This window comes from Trichechus manatus, unplaced genomic scaffold (assembly GCF_000243295.1).
Source record: "Trichechus manatus latirostris isolate Lorelei unplaced genomic scaffold, TriManLat1.0 scaffold00197, whole genome shotgun sequence".
NCBI classification, from domain to species: domain Eukaryota; kingdom Metazoa; phylum Chordata; class Mammalia; order Sirenia; family Trichechidae; genus Trichechus; species Trichechus manatus.
In genome coordinates this window covers 2,570,805-2,584,364 of record NW_004444133.1, presented here as the reverse complement: position 1 = coordinate 2,584,364, position 13,560 = coordinate 2,570,805, and the positions used below count along the sequence as shown (strand labels likewise).

Here is a 13,560-nt window from a genome sequence, read left to right as displayed (position 1 = left end):
CAAAGAAAGTGCCTGATATGGAGTAAGAGATGAGTTTTAAGCTTAAATTTATCATTAAGGTATGTGTATGTGTGTGTATCATAACAGTGAAGATATAGAAATGAAATACTCCATTTTAGACAAAATTTAAAGTCAAGTTACAAATCAGATAAAAGATATGAACTAGATAAAGGGCTAGTAATCTCCACTTTCTAAATAGCTCTCTGCAATTAATAAAAGGAAAAACATTTCAGTAAAATATAGACAAAGAATATAGAAAGATAATTCAGATACATTTTTAAAAATCAGGTTTTAAGGAAAAGTACTCAGTGACTTCTTACTAGATACATTTTAACCACACGTCCTTGAAAAACTAGAAGGTTTTTCAAGTCAGGAAATTGAGTTTTAGAGTAAGTGTCCCAATTTCTGATGACTTTTTTATTAATTCCTCCCAATATAATATTTAAGTTTTTTCTCTTTTATTTTAGCACTTCAGAATCCAGAGGTGGTGGCCCTTCGAGGTGGACTAAATACCATCTTAAAAAATGTGATTGATTGCCAATTAAGTCGAATAAATGAGGCCCTCATTACTACAATTTTGCACCTTCTTAATCATCCAAAGACCCGGCAATATGTGAGAGCTGATGTAGAATTAGAGGTAGGAACTTCATATTCTTTTCAGTTTTAAAATATGACTTTAAATATATAGTCTTACTTTGAAACTCTAAAATAATAGATGCAGCACAGCATTATCAAACCTAAATTAACTAATACTGACTTATTCCCAGCAGTATTTTATAGGTCATTCAGTTTGGACTAAATTGAAAATATTATCCTCAGGAATATTTTTCATGAGTGTGTAAAGTGAAGTTTATTTTTGTATTATATATAAAAAGTTTGCTAAGCAAATCAGAGTACAAGTAAGGTTACATAAGACGTTTACCTACTTAAGAAGACTTTTTTTAAAGGACTTTAATACAGTAATTATGTGTTAATAGAACCTTCTAATTATATACTGTTTATTCACTAAGCCAGGCTAAAATTTTCTAAACTTGGAAGCACTTTATCAGCAACTATAATTACTTTATATACTAGAAAGAAATAGAATAATATCTTTTTAAAACACTCTACAATTTAAAATTTTCATTAATTCAGATAATTTTTTTTACAGTTAGTCTAAAGTTGTAAGCTATATATAATATACTCATCTTTATGAAAAAGTTTAATGAGGTTGGAACAGAGTTAGTTAGTTATCACATACTTATTCTCTTAGTTTATTTGTGTGAGTGTACTACATTGTTGTCCATTGCGTAACATTCAGGGTAGGTTTAAATCAAGGATTTCCTTGTGTTTATGTATAAAATTATGCAAGGTATAAAAGTTTTATGTTCCCTAATTTGTCTTTCTAAATCATTTTAGGAAACCTGTCTTAAATGTTATCTTTCTGGTTTTATTAGAGCAACTAGAAACATTAGAGATTATAAAATCGACACTAGCCTATAGCATTTTTAACAAAATTAAGTACATTATTCTCCTTAATAAATGATCTCAAATACGTTATTCATAGGAGTCCTAGTGAGTAAACACTTTTTTTTATATTTTACAATGTATGTTTAGTTTATTTTTTTCTTTATCGAGTAGAAAAAATTGTAATTTTAAAATTGGAGAAATAATTACGATAAGAGAAAATATGTAATATGTAAAGGCTCTTTTTTTTTGTTCCTATATAATTGTGTGGCAGCTTAGTAAAGCCTTTATATAAATGGAAAAAAAAACTTCATAGGTTATGGTAGACTTTTAAAGTACACTAATATCTTTACTTACATCTTTTTCTTTAAAACCACAGGAATTGGTTCTTTTTTTTCTTAATAAGATCCGCAAAATAGTATAGTTATTGAGAGCATAGACTTTGGGCTCTACAGATCTTGTTTGGTGTTTTGCTCTATAACATATTAGCTTTATGAACTTGGACTAGTTAGCCTCTCTTGGACCTATTTTCTCCATAGGTAAAATGAAGATCATGGTTCTTACCTCAAAGAAATATAATGAAGAAAAAAATACAATAATAAAGTAGTAGTAGTTGCAGCAGCTTACACTTAGGTAAAGCTTATAATAAGTTATATACGTTCTCATCTACATAGAACGTTTGGCGCAGTGGTTAAGCGTTTGGCTGCTAACCAAAAGGTCGGCAGTTTGAATCCACCAGCCGCTTCTTGAAAACCCTATGGGGCAGTTCTCTTCTGTCCTGTTAGGGTCACTATGGGTTGGAATTGATTCAGCAGCATTAGTCAGTTCAATCATATAAAATGTTTACTTAGTACCTGGCACATAATAAATGTTTAACAAATGCTTATGGTCTCTGTTATTATCTCATTGTTATCTTTTTTTCATCATCATCATCATCATCTTCAACTGAGTTGACTGTTAAGCCAAATAATTATGAAAATTTAAAACAAGGAATCCCTGGGTAGTTCATATGGTTAACGTGCTCACCTGCTAATTGAAAGGTTGGAGGTTCATTCAAGTCTACCTGGAGGCACCTTGGAAGAAAGGTCTGGAAATCTACTTCCAAAATATCAGCCATTGAAAACACTATGGAGCATATTTCTAGTCTGATAGACATGGAGTCGCCACAAGTCAGAGTGACTCCATGACAGACTTGTGAAAGCAGTGAGGACCATAGAGAGGAAAATTCCAGAGAAGGAAGACTTGAAGAATTGTACAGGATATCTACAGCTGCCCTTGGGGCACTTGCAGATTCTAGGTACAAGCTAGGGGCTAAGGCTGGAGCATTTGGCAGTCATGTGGGAATGGAGTAACAAATCTAGAGGAATGAAGAGTCCTTAGAATGAGTCTGGTTCACCTCCTCCAGACATTTGCTGAGATAAGTTATGCAGGGCAGAAGCTACTATGTCAAAACCTCAGAAAAGCCCAGTGCAATATGCTGCAGTCTCTGATGCATAGAGACAAAGGCCTCCTAGGAGGAGAGCCCACGGGCAGAAGCTGAAAGGCCTTTAGGAGTAGTGAATTTACGCTGATTAACTACAACTGTTCCCCCCACCCCGGGAGTATTTACTGATTTAGGACAGTGTTAGAAGTTGAGATTACTGGTAGGCCTTTGCTGGGATCAGAAAATCCAGAAGAGCTTTTGCCAGTTGTGTGGTGCTAAAGTGACAACATTGGTATTTCACAGCTGATTTCTTCATGACATTTCCCAAATTCTGAAGCTGTGCTGAATGAGTGACTGAAGTTCTAAGGTTAATACTTATGAAATAAGTAGAAAAAAATCCCACAGCCTGTCACTGCTGAGGAGAAAAATACTTGGTAATCTCTCTATTGAAAGTACTGGAGGGGGCCATACTTTAAGAATGTGAGCAAACCAGAGGTAGTCTTATAAACTTACAAGGTAGCCTTAACTTAACTTGTGATTAGAATAAGATGACCAGCCCCCTTTATCTACCTGTCTTGTAGAGAAAAAAGTGAACTGTCTCTAGTGGAAGATAACATCGTTTGGAGTTTTTTTTTTTTTAAATCTACAATGTTGGACATTCTAGCAAAAATTTCTGTTTATACAAAAAACCCAAATCAAAACCAAACCTGTTGCCATTGACTCATAGCGACCCTGTAGGACAGAGTGGTACTACCCCATAACGTTGCCAGGAAGGAGCTGGTGAATTTGAACCACCCACATTTTGGTTAGCAGCTGTAGCTCTTAGCCATTGTGCCATTTAGCCACTGTGCTGTAGCTCTTAGCCACCAGGGCCATATGATTAGACAGCCCCCTCCACTGCAAAAAAAAAAAAAAATCAATAGAAACAGACCCACAAATGATCCAGATACTGCGGTTAGAGGAAAAAGACTTTAAAACAACCATGATTAATATGTTCAGGAAGATGAGCAAAAGAGGAAGAAAATAGATGAAATAATGGAAAAAATCACCAGAGAATTGAAATATATAATAAGAATCAAATGAAAATTCTAGTACTAAAAAATGTAATATCTGAAATTATTTACAACTCAGTGAAATTAAGAATTCACCTTGGACAAGAGGAGATCATTAGTAAACTGAAAGAAAGACCAATAAAAATATCCAGAGTGACACACAGAGGATAAAAAAAGAAAGGAAGTAAACAGAACAGAATGAGAAGGATAAAACATACTTTTAATTGTAATTTTGGGAAAGGAGGGAAATAATGGATGAAAGCAAATACCAAAGAGACAATGGCCAAAACTTTGTTTCTAAAACTCATGAAGCTTCATAGTCAGAAAGGTAAGAAAACTCCAGAAAAGATAATTCAAGGAAAACAGCACCTAGGCACATCATGAAGCTGCACTGTATGAAGAAGAACGTGGCATCAGGATTGGAGGAAGACTCATTAACAACCTGTGATATGCAGATGACACAACCTTGCTTACTGAAAGTGAAGAGGACTTGAAGCACTTACTGATGAAGATCAAAGACTAAAGCCATCATTATGGATTATACCTTAACATAAAGAAAACAAAAATCCTCACAACTGGACCAATAATACCATGATGAACAGAGAAAATACTGAAGTTGTCAAAGATTACATGTTCATTTCAACACCTATGGAAGCAGTAGTCAAGAAATCAAATGTTATATTGCATTGGGCCAATGTGCTACAAAAGACCTCTTTTAATTGTTAAAAAGCAAATATGCCACTTTGAGGACTAAGGTGCTCCTGACCCAAGCCATGGTATTTTCAAATGCCTCATATGCATGTGAAAGCTGCACAATGAATAAGAAAGACTGAAGAAGTGATGCCTTTGAATTGTGGTGTCGGTGAAGAATATACCATGGACTGGAAGAAGAGTGAACAAATCTGTCTTGGAAGAAGTACAGCCAGAGTGCTCCTTAGAAGCAAGAATGACGAGATTTCGTCTCACGTACTTTGGACTTGTTATTAGGAGGGAACAGTCCCTGGGAAAGGACATCATGCTTGGTAAAGTACAGGGTCAGCAAAAAAGAGGAAGACCCTCAACAAGATGGATTGACACAGTGGCTGCAACAGTGGGCTCAAGCACAGCAGTGATTGTGAGGATGGCGCAGGACCAGGCAGAGTTTTGTTCTGTTGTGCATAGAGTTGCTATGAGTCGGAAGTGACTTCACATCATCTAACAACAACAACAACCGGCGCATTATGGTAAGATTGTTGAAAATCAGACACAGAAAAATCTTTTTAAAGATGTCTTGAGAAAAAAAGGCATTTCTTTCAATGGAGCAAGTCTGATAGCTGATTTCCCAGTAGAAATAATAGAAACCAGAAAACATCTTTAAAATACTAAAAGAAAATAACTGCCAACCTAATGCAGAGAAAATATCCTTCAAAAATAAAGGTAAAATAAAGATTTTTCAGATTAAAGGAAAAAGAAAAGACCCAAGGGAATTAAAAGAAACTCTACTCTTGGATTGCTTGCTTTTATGTTGTGCGAATACTAAGCCCAAGGCAAGGCTCACATGTGGAGGAACTGAGCTCTTGTGAGTGAACCATCTTGTAAGCAGATCCTCCAGCTCAAGTCAAGCCTTCAGATGACTGCAGCCTGGGCTGACATTTTGACTGCAACCTCATAGAGAGACCCTGAGGTATAATCACACAGCCAAGCTTCTCAGATTGTTGACTCACAGAAACTGTGATATAATAAATATTCATTGTTTTGTTTTTTAAAAAAAGATTAATAGGAATAGTCAGAAGGAAGACAGTTAGGCAAAGGCAGGGAAATGTAAGAAGAAATGAAAAGCACCAGAAAAAGTAAATATTGAGGAAAAATAAAAGAATATTGACTGTCAAAAGTAATAATAGTAATATGTCTGTATTTTAAATTTATAATTTATGACTACAATGTAATAGGCAAGGGGAAATGTTGGTAAATAAGATACAGTGGTTCTAAAGTTCTAAAAATAATGAGTGAATTTAGAAAGGTTCAATCTACAAAAATAGATTTATTTTATACAAGCGACAAAAGGAAAACAAAATTTGCAAAATGAAATCGTTTAAGGTAATGTTCAAAAACAGGCAAAACTAATTTATGGTATTAGAAGTCAGGATAGTGGTTATATTAGGGTAGGTAGGGCTGCAAGGGGATTGTAATAGGGCTTTGAGGATGCTGATAATGTTTTCTTCATCTGGTGCTGGTTATACAAGTATGCTTAGTTTGAGAAAATCCATCAAACTGTACATTTATGATTTGTGCACTATTTTATATATATATATGTTATGCTTCAAATTAAAAGTTTAAAAACTCCTTTTGTACACTAAAAAGATCACCCAACCAAGTTTTCTGTGATGAATTTGAAGAAGTAAGTCAAGCAGTAAACCTAATTAAAGATATAGAGAAATGGAATTAATTTTAGCTAATACAGCTTATTATTATTATAGGAAGGATGCATTTTATAATAAGGACTCTTTTTCTTCTTTTTCTTTTTTATTAGCGAATTTTAGCACCCTATACTGATTTTCACTACAGGCATAGTCCAGATACAGCTGAAGGACAGCTCAAGTAAGTACCATTTATTCCTAATAATTTATGAGGGGTATGTGTGTTGACATTAAAGCTTCTGGATTTATCTGATTGCATGTAGAGTCAGAGAAAGTAAGTGTAAGTAGATTTCCTATTTCATGGAATTATGTTGTATTGCTCTCATAATTTGGTTTAAAAAATTAAACTTTGGGAAATTTAATAGTTGAGAATTAATTGGTTTTTTAAAAATTTAAGATAGGCTGCAGAAGAAACCTAGATCTTTAATTATTTTTCTATTTCTATATGCTTTTAGCATAATTAACATTGAATGGCTAAAAGAATGAAATAACAAGAGAGGATAGATAAAGAGCTTCCTTAAATTAAGCAGAAAGATGTCATATATTGAAGTTTGAGGGTAAGGTTAACAGACGTAAATGGTTACAGAGTAAAGATTATTTTCGAGAAATGAGGCAGTATAATTTTCAGAGGAAGTACTCACTAGGTATTCAAGGATAATTTTATAATTAAAATGATCCAGGGATCAAATAATGCACTATCTGAAGATTTTGCAGGTGACACAGTTCCAATAAATATACCATGAGGTATTTTTTAGTCGAGTTTTTGGATTGCAGTCATAAGTCACTTATTTTAATAGATAGTGTGTGTGTGTATATATATATATTTTTTTAATTCCTGACTAATTTTGGAACATTGAGAAACGGGGATATATTTGTTATTTTCGTTTTTATCCTGAAATAAAATTAATGGTCCCGTATTTTCAGTTACACCTATCACTTTCACTTATTATCATGCCCTAATATCAACTAAGAAATCAAAATAGATGTCCTCGGTTTAAGACTTCTGAAAAGCTTATTTCTAATAATAACTAAGATTATGAATTGGGATTTTTAAGCCTCTTTCTTTGGTGCTCCCTATGAGATTTGAACATTCTCTTTATTGTTGGAGAGTGTATGAGTTTTCTATTGCTGCACAACAAATGTAGCAGCTTAAAACAACACCCATTTATTAACTCGGAGTCCTGTACATCAGAAGTCTGACGCTGCTGTTATCTGGAAGGTGTAGTTAAGAATCCTTTTCCAGGCTCATTTAGGTTGTTGGCAGAATTCACTTCCTTGCAGCTGTAGGGCTGAGGGCTCTGTTCACTTGCTGGCTGTCAGGTGGGGGCGAAGCTCAACTTCTAGAGGCTACCCTCATTCCTTGGCCCCCTCCAACTTCAAAGGCAGCAGCTATGTCTCCAGTCCTTCTCATGCTTTAAATCTCTGACTTCCCCTTCAGGAACCAGCTAGAAAAAGCTCTTCAAGTAAATCAAGCCTACCTAAATGATCTCCCTATCTTAGGATTAACTGGGCCATATAAAGTGAACATAATCACAGCAGTGATATCATATTCACCGGATCCAGGGAATCTTGGAGGAGAGAGTACTTTTAGAATTTTGCCTACCAAGGTGAAAAAGAGATGATCCAGATATTTTTTAGAGTTTGGGGGTGTGGGGAGAGGTAAGAAGTTCATTCCACCAAAATCCTTCCTTTTTTATTTGGTGTCCTGTACTTGTTAAGTTTCTGGAGTTTGGGCAGATAAATGATAGGACAAATAAGGATACGTTATGACCAGGAAATAGGGAAATGAGTGATTTTTAAAATATTACAAATTTCTCTAATAAGTTAGAGAATGAATTACCACACAATTAACCTATGTCACCTACATTTTTAAGAGAAGGAACACTAAAAAATCACACAGGTGTCTGATTCTCACTTTTTTTATCTTTCCCAATTTTAGTTTCTGTTATATTTTCAATTTGACTGGTGCTACAGAGCTTACTTTGATTTTTTACCAGCTTTTCATTCCCCTTTTGTAGATTATCTGATTGCTCGTTGCTGTCTAATTTGATTTTGTATCACTACTGTTTATCCCTTCTGTTTTTTTTTTTTCCCCCCACTTTTCTAGATTTCTCTATTCTCATAACTGTTAAGAATTTTATTAGGGAAGAAGAAAAGATGGCACAGGAAGAAGTGAATAGTCAACAGGGTAGAGATATTGGTTGAAGTGGCATGAATAGAGTACAAGATTACTATTATGCATTGAAACTGGACATAAGCCCCACATGGAGAGTCTTTAATGAATATAAGTAGCCCTGTTGCTTAACAAATTGTCGTAACTATTGCATGGAAAGCAATAAGTGAGATTAATACATACACAATTGTCAAGGAAGAAAGTAGCTAGTGATATTAATCACATCTAGTTATTTAATAACGTTTTAGTGAACGTATGGATTTTTCACCTTGTTGGGAATGCACGATAAGTTTGGGGCCAAGATTTTGAAATAAAGAAAATGCATGTGGTAAAAGTAAGAGGTTTACGCAGTAAATTCCTTTGCTAGGGGCAACCTTGGGACAGAGATGCTGATTACGAAGAATAATGTTCTCTGTAATGCTCAATTAAAGGTGTTAATCGGTCATCTAAAAATGGCTTTCAGAAAGAGCAGGGAACATAGAACTGAAAAGAAGACAGGAATGTATTTTAAATTACGTTGTCAATTTTAAATTGAGAGTCAGTGTATAGTTAGGTGGAGGAGCCTTGGTGGCGTAGTGGTTAAGAGCTACGGCTGCTAACCAAAAGGTCGGCAGTTCAAATCCACCATCCGCTCCTTGGAAACCCTGTGGGGCAGTTAGTTCTACTCTGTCATATAGGGTCACTGTTGGAATCAACTCGATGACTATGGGGTTTGTTTGTTTTTTTTAAATAGGTAATTTGCTTTGAGGTAGATCTAGGTTTTTTTTTTTTTTTAACATATTCCTGTAATTTCCTGTGTAAATAGTTAAACATTGTCATGGATTAGATTGTGTCCCCCAAAAATGTGTGTCATTTTGGCTAGGCTATGATCCCCAGTACTGTGTGATTGTCCACCATTTTGTCATCTGATGTGATTTTCCTATGTGTTGTAAATCCTACTTCTATGATGTTAATGAGGCAGGATTAGAGACAGTTATGTTAATGAGGCTGGACTCAGTCTACAAGATTAGGTTGTGTCTTGAGCCAATCTCTTTGGAGATATAAAAGAGAGAAGCAAGCAGAGAGACAGGGGGACCTCGTACCACCAAGAAAACAATGCCGGGAGCAGAACATGTTCTTTGGACCTGAGGTTCCTGTGCTGAGAAGCTCCTAGACCAGGGGAAGATTTATGACAAAGACCTTCCTCCAGAGCCCACAGAGAGAGAACGCCATCCCCTGGAGCTGGTGCCCTAAATTTGGACTTCTAGCCTACTAGATTGTGGGAGAATAAACTTCTGTTTGTTGAAGCCATCCACTTGTGGTGTTTGTGTTGTAGCTGCACTAGATGACTAACACAGACATTAACTAATGATAGCTCTTGTTCTGATATAGTGCTAGGAAAAGCATCACTTTTTATTTTAATATTTTATTTCCTTGCTTTCCTTTCCCCTCCCTTGTAACAGAGAAGACAGAGAAGCACGGTTTTTAGCCAGTAAAATGGGAATCATAGCTACATTCCGGTCCTGGGCAGGTAAGTTACTCCACACTGCTTTAATCATCCACTAAGAAAAACTTGACTTTTTTTTTTAAATGCTTAATTATTATTTATGCATCTAATTTAGATATTAATCTTAATTTATATATTATTATTAAAGCTAAAGTGATTCATATAAAATTATTAACGTATGCTAAAGAAAATTTGTAATAGTAAGGAAGCAGCTAATTTTGTGTTCAGTATACATAGTATATTTATTGACTATTTGCAAGTCACTGAGCAATCAAAAAAATAAAGCATGCTAGTAAGCATAACAGGAAGATTTAACCAAGCATTTCTGTGTACTTAGGTAGAGTGGTTAAGAGCTTAGGCTGCTAACGAAAAGGTTGGCAGTTCAAATCCACCACCCACTCCTTGGAAACCCTATGGGATAGCTCTACTCTGTCCTCTGGCGTCACTGAGTTAAAACCAACTTGACGTCAATGGGTTAGGTAGCTCTAACTTAGACAGATACCTTTTCTATACAAGTGGCTATTCTGGCCATAGACTTGGCCCCTACCCAGCATATTTCCGGTGACTTTCTCTGTCCTCCTAACACCTTGGTAAAAACCCCTGCCTTGCTATATGTCATGTCTGCCTACTTCTCCTGCCCTGATAGACAACCATAAGAGACATTCCTTTCATTCTTCACCAGCCCTCTTACACTTTCTCAACATAGAAAGCAGCTCAGCCTCTGCCAAGTCTAACCATCACTGCCCTTACCTCAGAACTTGATATAATTTTGTTTTCTGTATTTATTGCCATCACCCTTTACCATTCCTCAGCTTCCTTGCCATTTTAGAGTGGCTTCTATCCTACCAAAAAAATTAATTCTGTTCTGCTTTAGCTACCAGAATATCACCTCATTCTGCCTACTTCCAGAGTCAAGTCTACCTATCTCTGTCTCTAATCTCTGCCAGCCTCTTTCCTTACTGCTCTTAAACATTCTTTCTACTGGACTTTGACTTCTCCTGGAGCCCTGAAACACTGATCTGTTAGAAACATAGAAGCTTGAGAGTCTTTCACCCTCCTATTGATGTAAGAAGAGAAATAACAGCATTACAAATTAGAACTCTAAAGACATTTTTTTCCACAGAAGTAATTTCCTAAATAGTATTGAAGTTCTCTGGCACTGAGTTAAGTAAACTTTTATGTATTTCTAATATTGTTTACGTGATGTATTTCAACTTCCAAATGACTGATTGACAAATGAACTTTTAGAACACAATTTCTTCATGAGTTGCAACAACCTGTGTTCTGTGCAGTTCGATCTGTAAAGTCTCTGTATCCTAATCTACAGTTTCTCAAATGCCTACAAAACATCAATGTTTAAAAAATACCATTTTGATAATTTAAGCAAATAAGTTTTGAGTTTTGAACTTAAAGAGAAAATAATAGATTATTCATAAATATATGTGCTTAGCTAGAAGTGACAGAGGACTTCAGAGTCCTGTACAACTTTTTTAAAAAATGTTTTCTCAAACACTTTATAATAAAAAATTTTAAACACACAGAAAAGTTGAAAACCATTGTACAGGAACACTTTTATCCAACCATCTAGATTTTGCTGCCCCCATGCATCTGTCAGTTTGTCATACTGTGGGGGCTTGCATGTTGCTGTAATCCTGGAAGCTATGCCACTGGTATTCAAATACCAGCAGGGTCACCCATGACGGACAGGTTGCAAGTTTAAGTTGAAGCTGAAGAAAATTAGAGCAAGTCTGCAAGAGCCAAAGTACATCCTTGAGTATATCTCACCTGAATTTAGAGACCATCTCAAGAATAGATTTGACGCATTGAACACTAATCACCGAAGACCAGACAGGTTGTAGAAGGACATTATATGTGAAGAAAGCAAGAGGTCATTAAAAAGAAAAGACCAAAATGAATGTCAGAAAAGACTCTGAAACTTACTGTTGAAAGTCGAGTAGTTAAAGTGAAAGGAAGAAAGGGTGAAGTAAAAGAGCTGAACAGAACATTTCAAAGAGCAGCTCGAGAAGACAAAGTATTATAATGACATGTGCAAAGACCTGGAGATAGAAGACCAAAAGGGAAGAAAACATTCGGCATTTCTCAAGCTGAAAAAACTGAAGAAAACTTCAAGCCTCGAGTTGCAGTAGTCAAGGGTTCTACGGGGAGTATTAAACGACGCAGCAAGCATCAAAACAAGATGGAAGGGATACACAGAGTCTCTGTACCAAAAAGAATTGGTTGGCGTTCAACCATTTCAAGAGGTAGCATATGATCAGGAACTGTTGGTACTGAAGGAAGAAGTCCAAGCTGCACTGAAGGTCATTGGCGAAAAACAAGGCTCCAGGAATTGAAATGTTTCAGCAAATGGGTGCAGCACTGGAAGTGCTAACTTGTCTATGCCAAGAAATTTGGAAGACAGCTACTTGGCCAACCGACTGGAAGAGATCTTTATTTATGCCTATTCCCAAGAAAGGTGATCCAACTGAATGCAGAAATTATCGAACAATATCAGTAATATCACACGCAAGTAAAATTTTGCTGAAGATAATTAAAAAATGGTTGCAGCTGTACATCGACAGGGAACTGCCAGAAATTCAAGCCAGATTCAGAAGAGGACGTGGAATGATGGATACCATTGCTGATGTCAGATGGATCCTGGCTGAAAGCAGAGACTACCAGAAAGATGTTTACCTGTGTTTCATTGACTATGCAAAGGCATTTGACTGTGTGGATCATAACAAATTATGGATAACATTGCATAGAAGGGGAATTCCAGAACTCTTAATTGTGCTCATGAGGAACCTGTACATAGATCAAGAGGCAGTCGTTCGAACAGAACAAGGGGATACTTCATGGTTTAAAGTCAAGAAAGGCACGTATCAGGGTTGTATCCTTTCATCATACCTATTCAATCTGTATGCTGAGCAAATAATCCGAGAAGCTGGACTATATGAAGAAGAGCGTGACATCAGCATTGGAGGAAGACTCATTAACAACCTGTGTTATGCAACAGAGAGTCTCTGATGGAGCAGGAGAAAGGTAGGGTGCAGAACTCAAATTCTAGTAAGAAGACCAGATTTAATGGTCTGACTGAGACTAGAGGAGCCCTGGAAGGCGTGGCCCCTGGATTCTCTATCAGCCCAGAACTAAAACAGTTTCCGAGGCTAACTCCTCAGACAGAGATTGGACTGGACTGTGGGACGTACAGTGATACTCATGAGGAGTGTGCCCCTTAGCTCAAGTAGATACAAGAGACTAAATGGACAGCTTCTGTCCGGAGGTGAGATGGGAAGGAAGAGAGGGTTTGGAGCTGGTTGAATGGACATGGGAAATCAGGGGTGGAAAGGAGTGTGCCTTCGCAGTATGGGGAGAGCAATTAGGGTCACATAACAATGTATGTATAAATTTTTGTATGGGACACTAACTCATACTGTAAACTTCATTTAAACTACAACAATAAAATAAAACAAAAGAAACCACCTGTGTTATGCAGATGACACAACCTTAACTTACTGAAAGTGAAGAGGACTTGAAGCACTTACTGATGAAGATCAAAGACTACAGCCTTCAGTATGGATTACACC

At 36.2% G+C, this 13,560-nt stretch overlaps 1 protein-coding gene across 7 annotated transcripts in view; it reads left to right on the top strand.

Moving 5' to 3' along the window:
• The window catches only part of RICTOR (RPTOR independent companion of MTOR complex 2), a 164,389-nt gene that overhangs the window by 103,886 nt on the left and 46,943 nt on the right, over nt 1–13,560 (top strand). For all 7 annotated transcript variants that reach the window (XM_012558922.2, XM_004387892.3, XM_012558923.2 and 4 more), the window contains 3 exons: nt 468–637; nt 6,431–6,498; nt 9,933–10,000. In XM_012558922.2, the coding sequence (XP_012414376.1) occupies nt 468–637; nt 6,431–6,498; nt 9,933–10,000 (306 nt within the window). The remainder of the gene's footprint in view (nt 1–467; nt 638–6,430; nt 6,499–9,932; nt 10,001–13,560) is intronic.